The following is a 22883-nucleotide window of genomic DNA, read 5'->3' as shown; positions in this document are numbered from 1 at the left end:
CTTTTCTCTGTATTCCCCTAGTTAACAAATAATTTTTAAAAATCCATAAAATCCTACCTGCTTAAAGAGTATTCTTCAGAACTCTCATCCACTATTCAAGAAAAAAGTAAAACACATTTTAAATCAACAAGAGAAAAATACAGAATTGTAAAAGTATAAGACTGATGCTTTGTTAGAAAGCATTCCTTTGGGACCGCACCTGGAGACTACACTAGAGTGAATATTAATTACACCATTGGTAGGCAATCAATGCATTAGGAACTCTTACTTCCCCTCCTTTATATATATCAAATTCAAGAAAAGAAGAATCAGATTTATCAAAATTTGATACTGCAAGTGAACTGCTATTTACAATGACCATAATCCTAACTAAACCCTACTGGACTCTCAGAAAATTGTTTTAGGGAATCATTATCACAAATTGACAATGTCAAACTTAAACAGCATGATTTTTCTGGACTTCCGGCACTAGGAGCAGTCAGAAGAGAGTAAACTTATTTTGCTGTGACACAACACAATCTCTCTAGCTATTTGGTTGAGACTATCCAGTTTAGGATGAAACATCCTGTCACAAGCAAGCTCAGTCTACAGGCTCTGTACTTTGCAGCATGGCAAAACACAGGAAACACTCTCTCTGCCCTTTACTTCCAGTTGCAAGATAAGTATGAAGGACTTTGTGATTCCAGGTTTATAAAGTATAACCTCTTGAGATTGTCTCCTTCCATTGCTAGGGAGTCTATCCAGACCCACCTCTTAGAGCAGGATGGTCCAAACAGTTAATGGTATGTTAATGTCATTTTTCTCAACCGTCCCCATAATGTGGCAAATGTCTATAAATACCATGCTTTTTCAGCTTGAAAGGCACATGTCACCAGATCCCATGCTGATGAACAACAACAAAAAACCCGACAAAGGACAGAGAACATCTTGAATGACTACATTCAATTATCTTGGAATTTTAATTTTTTAAACATTCAAAAAGATAGCCACTGTGTGATTTCAACTATACAACATTCAGGAAAAGGTAAAACTATGCAGACAGTAAAAACATCAATGACTGTCAAGGGTTAAGGAGAAGGGAGGGACGAACAGGCAGAGCACAGAGGATTTTTAGGGCAGTGACACTATTCTGTATAATACTACAATGGTGGATACATGTCACCATACATTTGTCAAAACCCATAAAATGTACAACACCAAGACTGAACCCTAATGTAAACTATGGACTTCGGGTGACAATGATGAGTCAACGTAGGTTCATCAGTTGTAATAAATGTACCACTGTGGTGCAGGATGTTGACAATGGGGGATGCTGTAAATGTATGGGAACATGAGGTATATAGGAACTCTCTGTACTTTCCACTCAGTTTTGCTGTGAACTTAAAACTACTCTAAAAATAAGGCTTACTAATTTAAAAGGGAAAAAGGTATCACTGAACCTGCTATTCTCATATATTAATATATAAATGCTATTTTCAAGACACAGTCACCTTGAAAATCAAGATAAAGATCAAAGTAACAGAATACGGGTATTATTTCCCCAACTGAAGTATGAAATACATAAAGCAAATCATTTTAATTGTATACTCAGGTAAGAAAATAATTGATGAATATGACTGAATATCTTGTTTTATAATTATCAATAGAGGTTTAGCACAATATGAAGCAAAACTAGATCATCCATATAATTAAGACAATTTTATTCTAATTTTAAATCAGAAATTATTATGCTTATTTTATCTAAGAATTATACTAAAAGATTAATCAGATAAAAAGGACAGATTATAATTACCTAATATTGCCACAGTAATTTATGTACAAATATCTGTTAAATATTCACCAAGTCAAAAAAGTAACCAGCACTGCAATTTAATATGGATGATGCAACTGAAACCAGTACCATGTTATATCACCATATTACTTGTTATTAAAATAAAATTTTAAGACAACACCAAAAACTAAATCAAGGCTATAACTGCTGTGCAGAAAAGATTTCATTAGGAAGACTGAGACTGCTGTCCTTAGAAAGTCTATCTTGAATGGCTGGCCCCTGGTTGGTGTCTGGGAACCTGGATTTGGGGAGTGTTCCCACCATTCCCTAACTGGTAAGAGTGGCACATTGTGCCTAAACTGTTCGTACAAACAATGCTGTTTATGCTGAACAGCTGCTGTCCTTTGGGAAATCTGGAATTCTGGTACATGCTAGGGAGAGGATGCCTAGGTGACTAGCATGCAATAAAAACCTCGAGTACTGAGTCTCTAATGAGACTTTGGTCCCATAGACAACAGTTCCTGTGTGTTGTCACATCTGATGCTGGAGGCGTTCAGCACATCCTGGTAACTCCAGAGGGAGAGGACTCCTAGAAGCTTGTGCCTGGTTTCCTCCAGACTCTGCTCCATACATCTTTTCTCTTTACTGATTTTGCTTTCACTGTAATAAATCACAGGCATGAGTACAACTGGATGCTGAGTCCTGTGAGTTATTCTAGTGAATAATCAAAGCTGGGCGTGGTTTGGGGAACCTCTGACACAACTACATTATGTGAAATTTTTATTATTTGGGTTAATGTGTTATACACGATTACAGTCAGAAGGTTATTTCACAGAATATCTTTCCTTCAATCTGTTTTTCTTGATATTTGCCTTGGAGATTCCTGTATTTCTATATCCATTTAAATAAAGGCATAAAAGGGATAAATGAAATGATGTCAGAAAATAACGTCAAACAAGCAACAACCCTATTTTAATCTGAATAGGAAACACAGAATCCTGATGACTGACAATATACTCTATAGTATGAAAGTTCCTATAAAGAAAATGAAAAGATCAAACAATTTTCTCCAACTAAGCAAGGTTTAACTTCTTTGTATAATAGTTATGAATCAAGCAGTTACCTGGAATAATTATAGAAAAATATACACCTATCATATATAGTATAATAAGATACTACTGATTGTAGAGTTCTTTTTATTTATCTCTAATTTTTTTCTTAATTTCTCAAAAAACTAAAAATATAGCTCACTATTCAATGCAGTTGTTGACAGAACAAGTCAAAAAGTAAAAAAATTGCATCCAAAACGTAGGACGAGTTATCCACTCCAACATGAAAACAGTGGATCTGATCATTAAGGATCAAGAGAACTTTTAACTAATTTGGGGGGGGGGAGTAAGTTATCTTATACATAGAAAGTTAAAAAGTGTGGTAAATCTTAACTGACCACATATTCTAATTTAGCCACAGATTATCAATTTCTAAAAAAATATATAACACCATAAAAGCATTTCAGCCAGCCCTGGTGGTCTAAGAGGTTAAGATTCGGTGTTCTCATTGCCTCTGCCTGGGCTCATTTCCAGTGAGGGAACCACACCACTTGTTCATCAGCCATCACACTGTGGTGGCTGCGTGTTGCTGTGATGCTGAAAGCTCTGCCACCGGTATTTCAAATACCAGTAAGGTCCACCCACGGTGGACAGGTTTCAGTGGAGCTTCTAGACTAAGACAGACTAGGAAGAAGGACCTAGCCACCCACTTCTGAAATAATTGGCCATGAAAACCCTAGGAACAGGAGCAGAGCACTGTCTGGTATGGCACTGGAAAGTGAGAGGACGGCATAAAAAGACCGGGCAGGGTTCTGCCTGCTGTACACAGGGTCGCTGGAATCAATGGCACTAACAACAACAAAAAAAATGCACTTCAAATTAAAACTATGCCAGACAAAACTTAATTTATATTTGACAGTATAATATCAGAGACACTTTTAAATCTTGGCAGACTATCATCAGTTAACAGTGTCACTGTGGTACAGATATAAAGAAGTTTAGCATAAGAAACTAACAGAGGGGCCCACCTGGTGGCACAGCAGTTAAGTTCGCACATTCTGCTTTGGCAGGCTGGGGTTTGGCAGTTCAGATCCCGGGTGCAGACCTATGCACTGGTTGTCGAGCCATGCTGTGGCAGGCATTCCATGTATAATGTTGAGGAAGATGGGCATGGATGTTAGCTCAGGGCCAATCTTCCTCAGCAATAAGAGGAGGATTGGTGGCAGATGTTAGCTCAAGGGCTAATCATCATCTTCTTCAAAAAAAATCCACTAACACAATATGAGATAAACTTTAGGTTAAGTACCCAATTACCTTAAAGGAAACATACAGATCTGTCAAACATACACATGTTAGAAATATATTCTAACAACTGTCAATTCCAAGACAATTTTCCTTAGAGATGAAATTCAGAAGGCAGCAGTAAAAGCAGAGATATTAGAAGGCGGCAAATACAGAGAATCAAGAGAGGCAGCACTAACAAAAACAGTCAGGTACTGACTTTTTTACTGACATCATTAGAACTCCCAAACCATTGAGAACTAGTATATTCAGCATATCACCTTATATTTTCACCTTGGTATTATATTAGTCTTCTGCAATAAAATATTTAAAAGATGTAGTTTTTCCAAACTGCTGGTCTGTAAACTATTTCTGATCAAAATTTAAAACTCTGTCAAAACATGCCTATGACATGATTCCATATCAGAGGTAGGATCTAACAGTGGTTTCCAGTTGTTGCTGCCAGATTTTTGTTTCAGTATTCATCCAGGGAGCTGATGAAGGACTTGAGAAAAACTCAGGTATTTCCACAAGAAGCAGGTAAGAAAGACAATCCTTTTCCTCACACTTGACTCCTACTTTTGACAATTCTGGAAAAATGTTGGCAAGTGCACTCACCAGTCTATGCCAATTTTCCCTGACCCTGTGTGGGTAATGGTGCCATTACAAAAAAATAGGCAGGACTTTGGAGATGTGATGTGTTTTCCATATTTGGACATCAGAAGTATCAATCATGTAAACAGTAGACCTCATAAGCCTAAAATTGTTCTTTTGAAAAACTTAACAGCAAAAAGCTTTTAAAAGTTAAATCCAACCTTCTTTTCAGTAATTTTACTTGATACAATTGATACTCCCTCTTGAAGTTCTCATTTTCTTTATTTTTGCAGTATCACTTCCTCTAATTCCTCTCCTACTTTTCTCTAGCCATGCCCCAGTCTTCTTTACTAACTCCTCCTCCTCTCTCCACTCCTTAAATAGTGGTATTCCCAGGGTTTTGTCACTGGCCTTCTTCTTACTCTACATGTTCTCCCTCAGGGACAAGCTCCTTCAGCTCTATGACTTTGTCCAATAATTATAATCAGATAATTTCAAATTTGCATCTCCCACCTCAGAGCTCTATCTCTAGCTAGAAACTCCTATTAGCCACTTATCCAATTACTGAAAATATCCTACATGGCTATTCCATCAAACTCAACATGAACTGAAATAAAGTTGGTCTTCCCTGTTGACCTGCTGCTCTTCTCTGTGCAAGTGACAAAGTCCTACTCATTCTTCACGTTCAATGCAAATGCTAGCGCACAACCTGGAAACCTATGAATCACCTTGTATTTCTTTCTCTCCCCTAATTTTCCACATGCAATATTCACTAAATCATATGAACTGCACCTCTTTTCTGTCTTCACTTTTTACTTCCACTGCTACAGCCATAATGAAACATGGGCTCTTAACTGATGGCTTTCACAGGAAAAACAAACAAAAACCTAAGTATTATTATTATTTCTTAAATGAATAAAAAAATTTTGAGAAAGACATAATGCCTAGAAAAAGACAATATTTTAAATTGAATAAATTGAGCTTCTTGACTTTTACTCCACCATGGATGGGTGACAACTTCATAATGGACTGATACTCGTTCAAGGAAGAAAAGCCTCCTTTGTCTCCCAGTCTCGTACATGGCTTCCTTCTATCCATCCTCTACACAAGGGGTCAGCAAACGATGGCCCACAGGCCAAATCCAACCTGCCATCTGGTTTTGTAAATCGTGTTATTGGGGCACAGGCAGGCCTATGTGCTTACGAATTGTCTATGACTGCTTTCATACTACAGTGGCAGAGTTAAGTAGAAAGGAGAGAGACCACATAGCCTTAAATACTTCCTATCTGGTCTTTTCCAGAAAAAGCCTGCTGATCTCTGCTTCATCCCATAAGCAGAGTGTCCTAATATCAAATCTAATCTCATTACTCTTCTGTTCAAAATTCTCCAATGACTCCCTGCTGCAAATCTGGCTGGCTCTCTACCCAACAGCCATTCCTTATTCTTCATTCGTGCTGGAGAACCACAACTTTTATTTGTATATTTATTGTCCCAATACACAAAGAGAGAGGCCTCTGCCCAGCTGCAAAAAGAGATGATTAATCTAAGCTAACAACAGTAATTACATTTCCTATACTAGTTACTGGTTTAGAATGAGCAAGTGATGCAGTCCAGCCAATAAAATGCTGGGGAAGTCTACTGCAAGTTTCTGAATTTTCTTCCTATTTAAAAGAATCACGTAAAGCAGCTCTCCCAGTCTTTGGATATTGTCATATGAAAATACGGTGCTCGGGGCTGTTGCTAATTAGCAGATGAGGAAAGAAAATACAAACAAAACAATGCCAATTCAAAGCTGAGAGGGACAACAACTGGGATCCTGATGACACCACTGAACCACCAAAGCAACCCTGGTTCCTATTATGTTAGCCACTGTTAGTTAGGTCACCTATTATTAGTAGCTAAAAGCATTCTAACTGATAAATTTCCCAAGATCTACAGGATAAGATCCACTCCACTCCTTTCTACAGTACTAAAAAGGCTTTCATAAGCTTGCACCTCATTCCGAACCATTCCTATAGCACACTTTTTGTACCAGCAAAACTGAACTGCTCATTAATCCTGCAAAGTTCACTCACCTCTCTTAGCCTTTTCATTGCTGTTCCTTCTGCCAAACATGTAATCTGGATAGGTTCCTCCTGCTAAACATCGCCCTGCTGCCTCTTCCTGGCAATTAAATCCTACTCACTTTTTAGAAACTCTAATTCCTCAGCATGGAATTAAAGTGTCTGGCACATATTAATCACCAACAAAAAATAATAAATAATGACAACTATAAGATCCTAGTGGGCTCTGGCACATAGTAAGCATTGAATAAAGTAAGTAATAAAAGTGACAATAACTATGATAAGCTTCTAGGGGAGAATTTAGACAGAAATTAAGCAGGGACAATTCTATTCTAGGATGAGCGCCTTAAAGACCAAACTGTATTGCATCTATTCCATCTTTGTGTCCCGTAACTTGCAAAACCAAGTTCTACAGAAGGTCTTGGATAAAGGCCTACAAAGTTCAAGGTGTCCTCATACAGTTCAGTGTGCCAGGCACTAGGTGCCACATCCAGGGAGCACACAGCATTTCTGTTATTGTGAAACATTTTTGTACTTTTATTATAATTTGTTGAGTCCAGAGTTGGGCTATTTGAATATTTATTACAATAATCTTTTGACCACAGCAATAGAACATCTTATTCTAACAAAATAATAGTGTCATGACAATTATCCAACAAACGGAAGAAAACATCTTGTTCTAATAAAGTCAACACATTTCATTCTGTTTTGACTTATGAAGAATGAAGTTGATAACAGAGAGACCTTGTTGGTATAACACTATGTAAAATAACCTCTCCTCCTCAACAAGGCATTGCTTTTCTGTCCTATGAGTAGGTATCTTTAAAAGAAATTCTCTTATTGGTATTGCTGCACACTGGCTAAGTTTTGTGGTTCTTATTGTTTGCCATTTATTGATAGTACCAAGAAGGTATGGTTGAGTTCCCGGCTTTAAAGATAGCTATTTTTTTAGTGAGATAAATCACCATATAATTAATAATCATTTATTAAATGTAATCTATTTGTCATAAAAATTTAAGATCAATTTTTATAACCAGTTCAATTTGCTATTATGTGATAATAGAGAAAACACACATCATACTAAGAAATTTTTTTATTTAGACAAAGTTATCATATAAGATTTTAGGAGCCATAATTAAATAAATGAATTTCTTTTCAGACAACACTGTCTCAGATTTTAAATTACCTACAATTAACTTCTTAAATAATTCTGAATACTAGACTATTAAGAAAGAAATCAAGAAAAAATACACATGCAATTTACACACTGGATTTTTCCATTGCTCTTTCAGTATCAAAACTTCTTTACTCTTCCTTTCTTTACCTATGGTAGAACCACCAAGAGTAATTCACTATCAGAAATCTTACCTGGATTGCTATTTTGTGAACAAGTTTTAGGTCTCTTTTCTTCTTTATGTTCAGAAATTAGTTGGCGATTGCTATGTGTAAAAAAATGTGATAAATAATATTACTATTTTAATACTGATAAGAAAAACATTCACCAAATATATTAAAATCTTAGAGTATCTCAGAAAATATCAGAGCTAATATCAAAATTTAATTATCCCATATAGTTCAAATTTGTAAGTTCTATAAACTTTTTATTTAGCACATAATTAAAGAGGAAAAAAAAAGTAAAGTGAAGCAGTCATGAATTGAGGGAAGTATAGCTTAGTAAAGTAACTAGAGTTAGCCTGACATAAGGGAAAGTGTCTTGAATGCAGAAGAAATTCTAGCCCCATAACCAACAGCTATTTGTTCCCGGACAAATTTTCTTTCTTTTCCTGTTCCTGTTGCTTTTCTTTGGCTCAAAGTCTTCTCTACAAAGCAGGGCTCTTATTGCCTTATTTCACAAGGTCATTAGGAGCATTTGAGGAGATACTATACTTCCCTCCAAAAAATGCTCACAGCAATAGTGAACCAATGGGTTCTTGAAATTTACTGTTGGAACTATGTTGGAATTCCAAATAAAACCCAATGTGTGTTTTTTCATATGTTCTAACATTCAAATGCTGCAGTTTTCAGAAGATGTTATTAATTGGTTATTAGCTATTCTTTCTCTGTGGTTTGTAATTCAGGGCATCTCAGCTATTATATAACTTGTAACTAAATTTACTTATAAATATATGACCTCGTGAAATTACATAATATAACTGTCCTCTATTATTGTAGCTAATCACACCAAGGGCAGAAAACTCATGGAAGTCAAGACCTGGCTTGGACTACAACTACTCCTTCTCTCTCTACTCAAACTCTGAAGCGGCAGATCTTTGTTAGAATGATGCTTAATCTCCATGTTCATCTCCAACTGACTTGGAAGACATAACCCGACTTTTATCTTTTTTTTCTTCTTCTTCTTTCCCGCCACCCAGTACATATTCTGTAGGTCCTACTGGTTGTGGTATGTGGGACGCTGCCTCAGCATGGCCTGATGAGCAGTGCCATGTCCGCGTATAGGATCTGAACCGGCAAAACCCTGGGCCGCCAAAGCAGAGCATGCTAAGTTAACCACTCAGCCATGGGGCAAGCCCCTATAACTGTACTTTTACACATGGATACTGATGAGTCATGGATGGGGCTTAGCTCTCCCAATGCCAACTAACCTACTTTAGATTCTGAGATTTCTGTTGACTGGCTTCCTTGTGAGGCAGAATCTGAAAATATTTTCAAACTTGAGGTAGATATAAGTCACTTGGGAGAGTTTCATTATTATGGAAAACAGATCACTTGATGGGCCAATCTTAATTATGGGATCTCAGGCAAGTTGGTACCCGCTACTCTGGGAAGGATGATAGGGGACCTTCCACAACATAAGAAAAGGTGCTCCTCAGGAGATAAAGCAGCCTTGGCGTTCAGATCTGGTAACAAAGGAGAAAGGAAAGTCTGATCTCTTCCTGCAGCATCATTTGAACTTCTCTGACAGCTTAGAATGGGCCCAACTAACAACTGCTAGCAGAAAAGTCAAACAAGAGCCTCCAAGGGTAACTCATCCTGAAGTTCTGGCCTAAGATGTGGGCTGGACATAGGGTTTTTGAGTGTGGTGGGAAGGATAAGTGTAGCTAAAGCAAGGAGGCCCAGCTGCCAGGACGGGGTGTGGGGGTGTGGAACAGTGCCTGAGCATACAAGAATATGCCCTTTAACTTAAAAAAAAGTCTAAATCTGGATCACCATGAATACAGGGGGATCTCCATCAGCAAAGGCACCCTAGGAGCAAAGGTCAATCACGACCAGACTACAGGACCAGTTTCAATAGCAACCCGGCAGCAATAGAATCAATGGAAACAGGAGAATGATCAGAATGTCCTCTTTTCCCTCCATCTGACTTATGACAGAGGATTGTCCTTCTCAGACTTAAGGAACCCTTTAGGTTCCTGGAAAATTCAAGGAAGAGTACAGGAGATAGCCCCTGGGAAAAAGTACAGGATTTTCTACAAAACTGAATATTTTAAGACCCAAATAACAAGTTAGAAAAATCACAGACATGACACAATTGTACTTCATGCATAGGGGTTATACTTGGAATGAAATGAATTAACATTAGGATCCCTAAGGATTGAGGTCTTCAAAGTCCTGAGAGATAAAGAATCCTGCGCCCATTGCTACTTCTAACTAGTCTAGCCTTTTGCTTGGTTTCTGGCTGATAACGTGGACTAATTCACTGCCATTCCAACAATGCCTGAACCAAACTATGAAATCATACCTGCTACATAAGAAGTAACAGTTAAATTATTTTAACCCCGGTTTAGTGATAACTAGCATTTGAATGTAAACACTTACATAGCAAAACCACTAACAAGAGCATATTCTTCTGCAGTCCATCCATAGATATCTTGAGAAAAGACATCAATACCTTGCTGAAGAAGAAGCCTGACTATATTTGTTGATTCATAATTTACAGCAAGCATGAGGGCTGTTCTAAAATAACAGAGAGATAACTTCACCCTTAGGAATTTTAATTAAGTTATTTAAGCAGCTAATTTGATAGACTACCAAGTTAATATCTTGCCTGTCTGTGCAGAATTGACCATTTACATGCTCAAGTGTTCATCTTTGTAAATTACCTACAAGGCTAAAACGAAGAGACAAAAAGGAAGCCTCTTATTCCACTTGGATATTACGTAATAGAAGCTGCTAATTTAAAGTCCTTTGATGGACAAGAAACTATGCAGAGGTCACTTATCTGAAACAGGTGATGATTTAAATGAATAATTCCCCATTTCTTCCTTAGTGTGACATACATATTATACCTCAAAGTCAGCTAGAGGTCAGGTAAGTAAAAGCTATTTGCAGGCTTAAAGCAATAATACTAATGGTAATAATAATAGTCATGGTTGCAGTTAACGATGCTGGTAAGCATGTGCTAGGCACTAACTTAAATGCTGTATATATCATCTTACACACAATCACTCTTGAAAGATAGACTATTATCCTCCTTTTCATATCAGGAAGCATTTGGTGATGATGAATAGAGTTCCCAAGGTCCCTACTTACATCTAGCAAGTAGGAAAGCTAGGAATTAAACCCAGTCTTAGGTGAATCTCAAGCCCATCTCTTTTCTCTTTATCACCCACCTGTGACTTGTCTTCATTAGAGGAAAAGTTTACTCAGTTAAAGCTATCTTTCTTCCTCCTACCCATACCAACTAAAAATAAAAATATCAAAATATACTAGAAATGAAAAAGGATAAAAACTGATGAGCCCATAGTATCTGGTAATGGCAATTAATAGTCACTTAGGAATAACCTAACAACATCAACAGTCTTCAAAGAAAGAAATTTAAAGCAAAGAGTCATCCAAAAGACAAAATCAATTTCTACTTATGTTTAACATGCATCTTTTAAGGAAAAATATATATGAAGTAGAGGTTAAAAAATACTATAAAAGGGTTAAGAACTTCAATATTGCGTCATAAAGTAAACTAAAAGTTAGTCTATATTTTATAAAACAAATATGAAACCCCTTTAGGTAATAAAAAATCATACGACCAAAAAATCAGATTGCAAACGACATCAGCCAGTATTATGAAGGAACATGAATCCTGCTAAATACTGTTCATGTTACCCAGTCAGAATAATTGCTTTTCTACACAACTGATGATGTGTTGATATTTTTCACTACATAAGTTAATCCTCTTATGAATTCAACCTTTCTGACTTGAGTGATTGTTACCACTTTAGAACAATACTAAGGTTTAAAAAAAAAAAACTACTGTACCTTTTCATCTTATCGACTGCATGTATATTTGCTTCTTGCTTTACTAAAAATTCCACCATTTGCTGTTTATTTTCACTTACTGCAAGTAAAAGTGGTGTGAGGTCATCCTGTAAAACAGCAGAAACAATTTATAATTTACAAAATTACGTATTTCTAAAGTGCATTTGAAAACTGATAAAAGGTCCTCTGGACTTAAACATCTATCGAAGAAAGTAAATACAACGCAGCCCCTGCCCCTCCCCCGCTGTGCTCCCCTGCGGCTCCTTCTCTTTAAGATGCCCTCCTCCGCCTCTTCCCCAGACTGACTGCAGAGTCATTCTCCCAAACCCACTGCCAACATTTGCTGGTTCCAAGAGTCTTCGCTTCCATCACAGTGTTTATCACGCACGCTGTAGTTATTTCATTGCTCACCATCTAAACCAAGAGGTTCCTGAGCGCAGGGGCTATTCTTTCTCTATCTACAAACTCTAAAACAGCAGTAAATGCTTTAAGGATTTTTTGTCAATTAATAACCTAAATGATGGTCTCTGGAGTAGTGTTTCCTAAATTATATTCACAGAATATGTACTTCCCAGAAGTACTGTGCCCGAACAGAAAGATTCTACGATCATCTATGTTGGAGAAATATTACAAAGCTGCATTATATGTCTAGTACTAAAGAAATCTCTCTAAATTTGCTTAATCCCCATGTGACAATACTTTTTTGAGGCAAACACTAACATCTGAGAAACTAGTCTCAGGGATACAGCTCTGAGAGCTTTCCAGTAAAGGTGAAGGATTTCTCCAGGTGGTACAGACTTGCTTGATTCTCTCCTATCAATGGTATCAGGATCCCAGATGCCAACAGCAGGCACTCCTGCTCCACATTCGTCCCTAAGGAAATGAGCGCTGAACTAAAAGAGACGGGCTTATGACCTTTGACTGCTTATACTAAACAGTCCATGGGTTTTCTCTTATTATAAGATGAGAGGTATTTATCTTAACTGTTAGAAAGTTTAATATGAAATTTTATTCTCAATTATAATGATAATCCTGGGGCCCTAATGTATATCTGCTTTTGCAAATCTGTTTTTATTCTGGTTTCCATTTTAATCATTACCCAAAATTATTTTATATTTTCGGCAAAATATAAATCAGAAATAAAAATGGCTTATCAATAAAAATTCTAATAACTGATCTATACGGATTATTTTTAGCATAATGAAAGCTACTAAGTCACTTGCATTTTTCAGGAACAATGCTGAGAAGACATAATATTGTCTGCAATACACATAACCTATGCAGCTCTAACCATGATTAACCTCACAAGGCTTACAGACATTCCAATGGGAATACAATTATTTATAGTCCATATAAAGATAAAGCTTTGTAAAAAACCATCATAAATTCTAATTTGGAAAATGAATCCCATTCTTAAGAGATTAACATAAAATAAGGAAAAAAAACCCTATAATTTTAACTGCCTCAAAAATCTTGAAATCTTTATTAAAAAAACACAGGACATGGAAACTCAAATGCTTACAGAGGCAGAGTAGGTGACCCAGGTCCATAAAGAGCCTAAGCAGGGACGGCAGCAAACTGGAGACCAAGTGCGTCAGATGAGAGGGGGAGCCACTGCACGGCACCCCAAACAGTAGTGTGGGCTCACAGGGCACCAGATGCGGTTCTTGAAGAGAAGCTTGAAATCCAGATTTCTGCATGAGTCTCCTCAATTGTAAATGTTGACTCAATTTATGCAGGCAAACTAAACATATCCAAGGCCACATTTACTCTACAGCCCACTTGTGTTTTTATATTTGCTGTTTCCAAATGGTTGTGTATAAAGTAAATATTTCTAGGTAAACATCTTGGATTCTTTAATTTGTTTTACAAAAAAATTGGGCCCCAACATGTAATAAAAATTGCTATTAAGACTCATAACATCCCCTTTGAGAATTTTTCCAAGACTTATTACAACTACGATCTATTTGTATTTAATTCTCTCAGATTGTTAATCAAATGGATAATTAGTTATAGGACTGCTGAAACTAAATTATGAAAAAAATTCCCATCTGGACTGTTATCACTTCATGGTTTGTGATGTTTAAAACTGCCACCCTGATTACGGCAGGTCTCCATGAATGTGAGAGACATACCAAGACAGTCTGTCACGCAGCTTCAGCTGAAAAGAAGGCGCATGATTTACTATTTCTGCGATCAGGAAAACCCTGCTCGTAATAAACATCTGTTGACCTCATGATCTGACTGATAACAAAAGATGCAAAATACTTAAAGGGTAGAACTCTACTTATTAAGATGACTCATAAACAAATTTCCAAAGACTCTCCAAGTGCCGGTGAGTGACTGACGGGATGGAAGGAAAAAGGGCTTATTCTCTAAGCCAAGAGATGTCACCAATAATACTCCTTTTAACTTCTCAATCACAGAGGTAGAAACAAATGAAAGTCAGGCTAATATTGTTGGAAAGGAGAGAACTGAAGGAAACAGCACCCATCAAACTCCAACTCTTCTAGAGATTTCCTAAATTTTTGAGATCTGTGAATTTACACATTATACTTAGCCATTCAGTAGTTCTTAACCAAGAGCTGTATCAGACTCTCACGAGAATACTTCTAAATATAAGTGTTCAGGCCTTGTTAGATTTACTCAATCAGAAAACCAGGGGAGAGCCTCGCCTGTAAATGTTCTTGAACTTCCCCAGGTGGGTGTGATTCACCAGCACAATTCTAGCTGAGAACTTGTGAACAAGACAATCACCAGTCTCATCTCTCACCTAGGTGCCCAATTCCCTCTATCATTTGAGAATTTGGCCAAAACAAGAAAAGCGTTAAGAGAGAAGAATCACTTACCCAAACTGTGTTTAACCTTCCTGAGTAGGGCTGGAACAGGGACTCGTAAACTCAAAATGCAACTTGATTTCACCATTTATAAACTCCTTACTTCCCAGCAAGACATTCTAGATTTGAGAGCAGAGTTTAGACTCTTATCTCAGTGGCTGTTTCTGCCAGAATCGGGTAAGAGGTCAGTTAATTATCTGCTCCTCCCTCATGTTTCCCACTTCCTCACCCGCATCCATTGCCAACCTGGTTTCCTCGGAGTCCTCCTAAAACTGATCTCAAGGCAAGGTTCCAGCGCCCCTCTCTCTTTCCCAAACTAAGAATTATTATCCCCGAAAATTGAAGAGCACTTTGCCTAAACACATGAACTGAAGAAAACTAACAAAAACAAAAAACCTCTTATTGTTGTTTCCCCCATTTGCCAGATCTCCGAATTGGCCTGCAGGTTTCTGATGGCTCTCCCTTTCCCCTCTTCCCTTCTCAGGCCTTGGTCAGAGATGAATGACTTCTATAGAAATCACTTTTTTTTGATAGAAGAACTTGTCAACAGCAGCAAGATTTCTATTATATTGAAAAATGTATTTGTTTCGTTTGAGTTTAAAAGCCTATTTCTGTTTTTTTTGATTGCCTCAAGTTAGAATTTTTTTTTTAAAGAGCGGCACCTGAGCTAACATCCGTTGCCAATCTTCTTTTTTTTTTCCTCCTTCTTCTCCCCAAAGCCCCCCAGGACACAGTTGTATATTCTAGTTGTAGGTCCTTCTGGTTGTGCTGTGTGGGATGCCGCCTCAGCATGGCTTGATGAGCAGTGCCATGCTGGCACCCAGGATTAGAACCCGTGAAACCCTGGGCCGCTGAAGTGGCGCATGTGGACTTAACCACTAGACCATGGGGCCGGCACCCACAAAAGCCTATTTTTAAGGCAAATTTTACTTTCCTGTGTTGTTTTACACTAATTAGGGAAACAATTGTGTGGGGAAATATATTCTGAAAAAAAATTTTGCCTTTAACAAATTCAGTGTTTTCACAAATATTTGCCATAATTGCATAAAGGAAAGCCGTACCCTTTAATGATTCTTTAGAAGTATCATTTTTTAAAGTGAAATCTTAGACAACTAAGTTATTTCAAAGTATTTTCATTCACTGAATGCTTGTGCTTCCAAATATGTAAAACTGACCCTACCTATGTCAACCGAGAGTGTTCCTGTTGGGGCTGCAGTGGTGGGAGGTAATGTACGCCCAGAAGAAAAAGCAGGCAGACCAGCTTTGCCATCACCTGCTCCCCATGTACTGCTACAACCCCACTAAGGAGCTACATGAGGCTGAACAGGAGCTACTCTCTGACCTGGGAGGCACCAAGGTGGCACATGGCTGGCAGGGCGGCTACCAGCACAAGCAGATGCTCTTACTGGATGTCAAGACAAGACCTGACCCTGACCTTTAGAAACTTGGGGTCCTGGAGTGCCCAGGGCCTGTGTCCTGCTGCTGCCACCTCCCACTTGCACTCACCCAGCTCCCACTGCTGGCTGCTGGGTCTCCATTCCTCCTTTCACTCATCCCCAGCAGGAGCCATTTCCTAAGCCCCTGCATAGCAGCCAGCCTCCAGCATCACGTCACTCCCCTGACCTTCCTTCACTCCCTTGTGGGCTCTCAGCCTACCACCACTCCCAGGCACTAACGGGAAGTTGTTCCTTCTGCAGTGGAAGGGTGGCTGGGAGACAAAGCTTTGCCCTTTCCGTGGGCACCACCTTTCTCTGGCCCTCCAGCTTTGGAGTTGTTTCCACTGTGACAGGGCCTAATGTATAGTACTCAGGATATATATTGTAAATAAAATGTTTTGTGGCTAAAATAGAAAAAAAATGTGCATTTCAAATGTTTTATAAATAAAGTTGGTTGATCTCTACCTTGTTTCTTGCTTCGATATTTGCGTTGTGTGAAAGCAGCTTTGCTGCTATTGACAGATTCTCACCACGAGCAGCATAGTGGAGGGCAGTATTGCCACCGACGTCTGTAACATCTGGATCGGCACCATGTTCTAGCAGAATAGTTGCACATTCCTCTTGCTGGCATTGTATAGCCTGTTGGTATTATGCCAAGAAATAAACTGTAAATTCTAGGAATTCCGAATAAACATTCCACAGGTTTAACCAATTAGTTCTATTTAAATGAGATAAATTCATTTTTATTCTAAGTCATTAAATCAACTCTGTCGCATCTTGACATAGTTGGCTACTACATACCTTCATCAGAGCTGTTCTGTTTTCGCTGTCACAGAGGTTAAGCTGGCATTTTCTCTCTACTAGGAGAGTTACCACTTCTGGATGGCCATTGGCACAGGCCAAATGCAGAGCAGTCCTATGAAAGTGAGAGGACTTTTCAGGAAATTACAGTGCACTATCTCAAAACATACAAGTAGTCACGTAATTGTAAACATTAAATAGCCTGTTATTCAAAGCCTTTAAAACAAATATTTAGTTTTCTTCCGGAGAAAATACAATACAGTTGGCCCTGTGTGCATGAGTTCCACATCTGTGGATTCAATCAACTGCAGATCGAAAGGCCTATGATGGTTGTGTCTGTACAGAACACGCACAGACTTTTTTCTTGGCATTATTCCCTAAAGAATACAGTATAACAACTATTTGCATAGCACTTACATTATATAAGGTATTATAAGTAATCTAGAGATGGTTTAAATTATATGGGAGGATGTGCAAAGGTTATATGCAAATAACTACAGCATTTTATATTAGGGACTTGACCACGTGTGGATTTTGGTATCTGCAGGGGTCCTGGAACCAATCCCTCTGTGGATACCAAGAGATGACTATATTTATTAGCTCTTATTACTCACCACTTTAATGGCAGAGCAGCCTATCTGAATAGAAAGAGCATGACCTTTGGATTCAGCTCACCTTGGGTTTGAATCCTACTTTAACTGTGTCATTTATTAGCTATTGCTTGGCCTTCCTATGCCTCAATTTCCTCATCAATAAAATGGGGAGAAAAATTGCACTTATCTCACAGGACACTGTTGTGATGCTTAAATGAGAATCTATGCAAAGTGTTTAGAACAGTTCCTAGCACAATAACAGCTCAACAACTGTTAGATACTATTATTGTAATTATTACTATTACTACTACTCTACAAAGACAACATTTCAATTAAGTAAAATGATACAATCATATGTACTTTGCAGATATGTTTTAAGGATTAGAGAGAACACTGTATCTCAATGATTCTAAGATGCTCATTTTCTCACATTTTAACATCTCTGACACTGGAATGCAACTTATTATTCATAATGTCATACAACTACAATGGACAGCCTTTTAAAAAATTTCTCATGGGTACATAAAATAGTGGGGTATCATACGATCCACAGCATCTTATGTTAGCGAAATACGGTCTATACAACATGTCTACTGCAGTTCTAGTCATATGGTTGGCATTTAAATAAATTTTAGTTGTTAAAAGTATTATGGGGAAAGAAGACTAAAATAAAACAAAAAAAGAATTTTTAAAAAAGTAATTCTTAATTCTCAAGAAACTTTAAGTCAAAGGAAATTCAGGATTCAAGTGACTACGGATGGCTCATTTTATTCAATATTTAGATTTATGGATTGTATGAAACTCAGATATTTCCAATGATTAATATTAATATTCAATACTATTATAAACTTTCAAAAAGGCAAGTAAAGGTTATCTTTTAGAATTTCCTTCCTTCGGAGATGCTTTTGTTTGAAAGAAGAGAGGGAAAGCATCAACTGAGATTAGGTCCTAATACTTCCATTTTAAATTTCTCTATTTGCTCAGAATGGGCAGCATTAAGTTTTTAAGGATGAAAGGGTCCTGAGAGCGGAGAATATGCCCACTATATAACAGGTATTCAGGGTATGTATGATTGTATGATGAATAAATGGATTGAAGAATGGACAAACACAGTTGGAGAACTTAATTTTTTGTGTGTGTGTGAGGAAGATTGGCCTTGAGCTAACGTATGTTGCCAATCTTCCTCTTTTTGCTTGAGGAAGATTGTCACTGAGCTAACATCTGTGCCAGCCTTTCCTCTATTTTATGTGGGATGCTGCCACAGCATGGCTTGACAAGAGATGCTAGGTCTGTGCCCAGGATCAAACCTGTGAACCCTGGGCCGCCGAAGCAGAGTGCGTGAACTTAACACACTGTTTCTTATATACCTCAATTTCCTCAAGATAGCTCAGTATAAACAGAATTGATGGATAAAGGGAATACACATTTTTAAAATGTGGTACTTATTATCACATTGCCTATTAAAAAGTCAAAAGCAATTTAAAGTTTCACTTAAACTCATCCTGACAAATTTGTGGATGGAAAACAATATTTCATTCTTCTTTTAACTTAAATTCCTTTTCTTTCCAGGGACACTAAATATTTTTTCCTCATGCCCACCGGTCACTTGTAGATATGCAGAAAAGGACTTTACCTAATTTCAAATTAAAGGTTTTTTCCCTTCATTTCAAAGAATTCTCTGTTAATGAAGATATATTTTTTATCTGATATAAATATGCTGTAAATATTTTGCAAGTACATTGTCTTTTAATAGTATTATTTTGATATACAGAGGGTTTTAATTCTTTATGCTGCTAAGTCAAACTTAAGAACTCTTGCTTTTGAAGTCAATCTCAGAAGGTCTTTGTCAACACAAAAATGTATAAATAGGCATTTGTGTTTTCTTCTAGTATTTTTCTCACTTTGTATATTTAAAATTTTTAATCTGTGTTCTATCTGGAACTTATTTTTGTGAGATAAAAATCTAGCTAATCTTCTCCAAAGAGTTAGCAGGTATTTCTCCACCATTTGTGAATAACTCATCCTTTCGTACGAATACGAAACATCACCAGTATCAAATTCTAAAGTCTTACAAATACGTATTTGGGTTTTTGGGCATGTTCTATTTATTTATCTTTCTTTTCTGCTGTTATTAAATAATTTGTGGCATATTTGGATATCTAGAAGGGTAAATCTCATCTACTATACCAAAATTTTCTTACTTTCACCACAATAAAAGATAGCATGTGTAACTCAAAACTTATAAAACCATGATATTTTTATTTCGTCTATGTAAAATTGATAAATATCAGAGGAGCAGAGATTTTGAGGAAACGAGTCCTCCTACTCAGGAACACAGGCATCTTTCCACTTCAAAGTTTCCTTCTAAGGTCCTTCAGTAAAGAACATATATACAGAGGTGTACACTGAAATAAAATGAACATTGGACTTTACCAGAAGAATTTTTAGCCTAGAAGTTGCTCTATTACAGGAATTACTGGATCCCACATGTTACATAACATTCTGGTTTAACATTTTGGTATAAAAATGTGTACGTTAAAAATAAATTGCTGTATATACTTAATTGTCTATTATTATTGACTTTTAGTTAAATCACTTTGCAATTGTCAGTGAAGTGCTCTATAAGGGGAATTGTGAGTGGGTCCGAAACCGGCTCAAGTGTGTGTTCCCGCTGCTCATAAAGTCGGCCTGGGCGCTAGACCCCGGGAAGGTTTCCAGGCCCAGGTGCTGCGGGGCCTCGGGAGGGAAGAAGCCGAGCGCCCCCGGCGACAGGCGGGCTGGGCTCCCCCAGGCTGCGCCCGGGAAGGTGCGCGCTTCTCCCAGGTCCGCGCGCCTCCTCCAGGCCGGCCCCGCCCACCGCCTCCCAGTCCCTATTACCTGTTCAGCTTGTCTCTGTCATTCAAGCCACTTTTGCCAAGCAACAGAATCTGCTGCACTTTCGCTACGTTGCCCACGCTGGCAGCTTTGTGGATCTTTCCGAGATCTTCGTCTCGGATGTGGTACCCAGGCCGTGAGTTGACTCCATCGCTACTCTCACGACCGAAGCCCGCGCTGTCCCTCCTCCGGCCGGAGGAGGCCCGGGGGGACTCGCCCTTTTTACTCCGAAAGCCAAAAATCTTCTTCATCGCGGACCCTACGGGCTTCAGAGCCATCTCGCCGCCCCCTCCGCTTTTCGCTGCATCCTGAGCCCAACACCAGTACTGTAGATAAGCTGGCCGGGTCCCGCCACAACATCCCAGCCACCAAACTCTGCGGTTTAGAATCTCTCAGCGTAGACCAACTGTAGCCCAGCAACTGCCGCTAAACACAAGCGCGCATGTGCACCTCCGAAGATGCCGTCACTGCGCGTGCGCACAGAGACCCAGGGCGGGGGGGGGGGGGGGGCAAGGGTGCCCAGAGCGCATGTGCATGGCCCAGGCGGCTCAAATCTCGGCGATCGCTTGTTGGCCGCGCCCTTCGCTTGCAGTCTTCGGTGTGCGTCGGCTCAGTGTTTCCGGACGTCTGCAAAAGTTAGATGTTCCCAGTGGAAAAGCAATCTTTGCCTACAACTGGGGCTAGAGTAGCTTGGAAAGTCAGGATGCGGAAGGACTCGTCCGGCAGAAAACTCCCATAAAAATACTCTCTCTGAATCTCCTTACCCCTCAGTTTGTTCCCCTTCCACATCTCTCTGGGCCCCAGCCAGTTCCATGGAGTTTGGCACATGCAACAACAGAAAGCTGCTTTCACGGTTTCAGAGATTGTGGCCATGTGTGTCAAGTGCAGACTGAAGGGGAGAAACCAGTGCACATTCTCCGGATGAAAGGAAACGCGTTTCCATATGCCTCTCAACCCTCCCCTTTGGCCCACCCTTACCTTTACGTCTTCTTTACTTTTGTTTTGGGGTTTTTTTGGCCTTCATTTCCCCCCAATTAAATCTTTAATCAATCCGAGATTTATTCTGGAGCATGGTGTGATATTGAAGAGCTTTCTAACAAAATGACTAATGTCCCAATCCATCTTTTCTCGCCTAGTTTAAAATACCGCTTTACCTTACATTAAATCCTCAGGTATGTTTTTTCTCTTCTGGGTTTTCCATTCTGTTCCATTGAATGGTCTGCTTTTTCTTGCATCCCTAATCTATCATTTTAACTTCTTTTTATGTCTCTCATTAGCTTTTGGCAGTTCTTTTCATTTACGTAAAGCCTACACACATAGTTTGTAGTGATTATTGCCTTGATATCTGTGTATTCATTTGAGAACCAGAGTGAAGGACTTTTTAAAACTATAATGTTGTAACAGGAGAAAAAGTTGACAGTTTCTGGCAGATACTGGTGTAAAGCAGATGGTAAGCATTGTACCAGAAAGATGTAATACTGAAGAATGATGTGATGCAGGTGAATAAGTTAAGTAAAATGCACATAGATGGGCTATTTTTATTGAAGGGTAAGATAGATGATTGCTAAAATTTAAAAAAAAACTATAATATGGCTATTTTTCTTCAAATCCTATTAGCTAAATTTTTCAGTAAGTAGCTACTAACAGGGACATCTAACTTTTTTGTTTTCTCTGAATATTTTCTCTGTTCCTTTCCTTTATCTATTCAAATCTACTTCCCACTCTTATCAGACTGACCTTGTGTAATCTTATCACCTTCATTGTCATGAAGCCTCTGCACTCTACACTTGTCCCATATTCCTTAAGATCTTTCAGACTTAAAATCTAAATAATCATTTCCTCTTGTTTCCATCTTCCTCTGTATGCAACTAGTGTGTTTCCATTCCACCATTTCTTAGGAAGACAAAATATGTTGACTCCACACTCCATACAAACTGGTATACATAGGTGAGTGTATATGGAAACTCCTTTTAATGTAATACTTGATCCAGTAATTCCAGCTGGACTATACCTGGTATTGTGGGTGAAGCAGACAGGAGCAGCAGGCACAAAACACAGCTAATACAAAATCAGCTAACCCCAAACTCACCAGGTTCCTATCACATTTGTTAATGATTTCAAGAATTAACCAAAATAAAAAGTAACAGAAATCACTGTTGCATAAGTTGCAACAGCAAAATTTCAAAGTTTGGCAGCCATATTTTACTGCAAGACAAATCCATAGACATTAAGTACTTATTCTTCAGAGGCCACTAACGCCATTTTGTTCTTTGTAGATTGAATGGTTTGATAAATTATTTGGAAATAACACCTCAGAAGCCAAGTGTCTGGACTTTCAGCAGCAATTGTTGCTGGAATGCATCTGCAGAG

The 22883-nt window shown here is 38.4% G+C and overlaps 1 protein-coding gene across 50 annotated transcripts in view; it reads right to left on the bottom strand.

The window, feature by feature from the left end:
• Positions 1-22647, bottom strand: part of ANKRD26 (ankyrin repeat domain containing 26) — an 87912-nt gene extending 65265 nt beyond the window's left edge. For 33 of the 50 annotated variants that reach the window (XM_023632155.2, XM_023632158.2, XM_023632156.2 and 30 more), the window contains exons 1-7: positions 20517-22647; positions 17047-17161; positions 16711-16884; positions 11973-12079; positions 10536-10673; positions 8127-8197; positions 58-91 (exon numbers count right to left, since the gene is read on the bottom strand). In XM_023632155.2, coding sequence (XP_023487923.2) covers positions 58-91; positions 8127-8197; positions 10536-10673; positions 11973-12079; positions 16711-16884; positions 17047-17161; positions 20517-20791 — 914 coding nt within the window. In that variant the 5' untranslated portion in view covers positions 20792-22647. The remainder of the gene's footprint in view (positions 1-57; positions 92-8126; positions 8198-10535; positions 10674-11972; positions 12080-16710; positions 16885-17046; positions 17162-20516) is intronic. The other 17 variants (XM_023632161.2, XM_023632172.2, XM_023632173.2 and 14 more) reach the window with 1 other exon arrangement.
• Positions 22648-22883: the final 236 nt, after the last annotated feature.

The sequence above is a fragment of the Equus caballus genome, chromosome 29 (genome assembly GCF_041296265.1).
Source record: "Equus caballus isolate H_3958 breed thoroughbred chromosome 29, TB-T2T, whole genome shotgun sequence".
NCBI lineage: Eukaryota > Metazoa > Chordata > Mammalia > Perissodactyla > Equidae > Equus > Equus caballus.
This window is presented reverse-complemented; position numbering and strand designations above follow the sequence as displayed.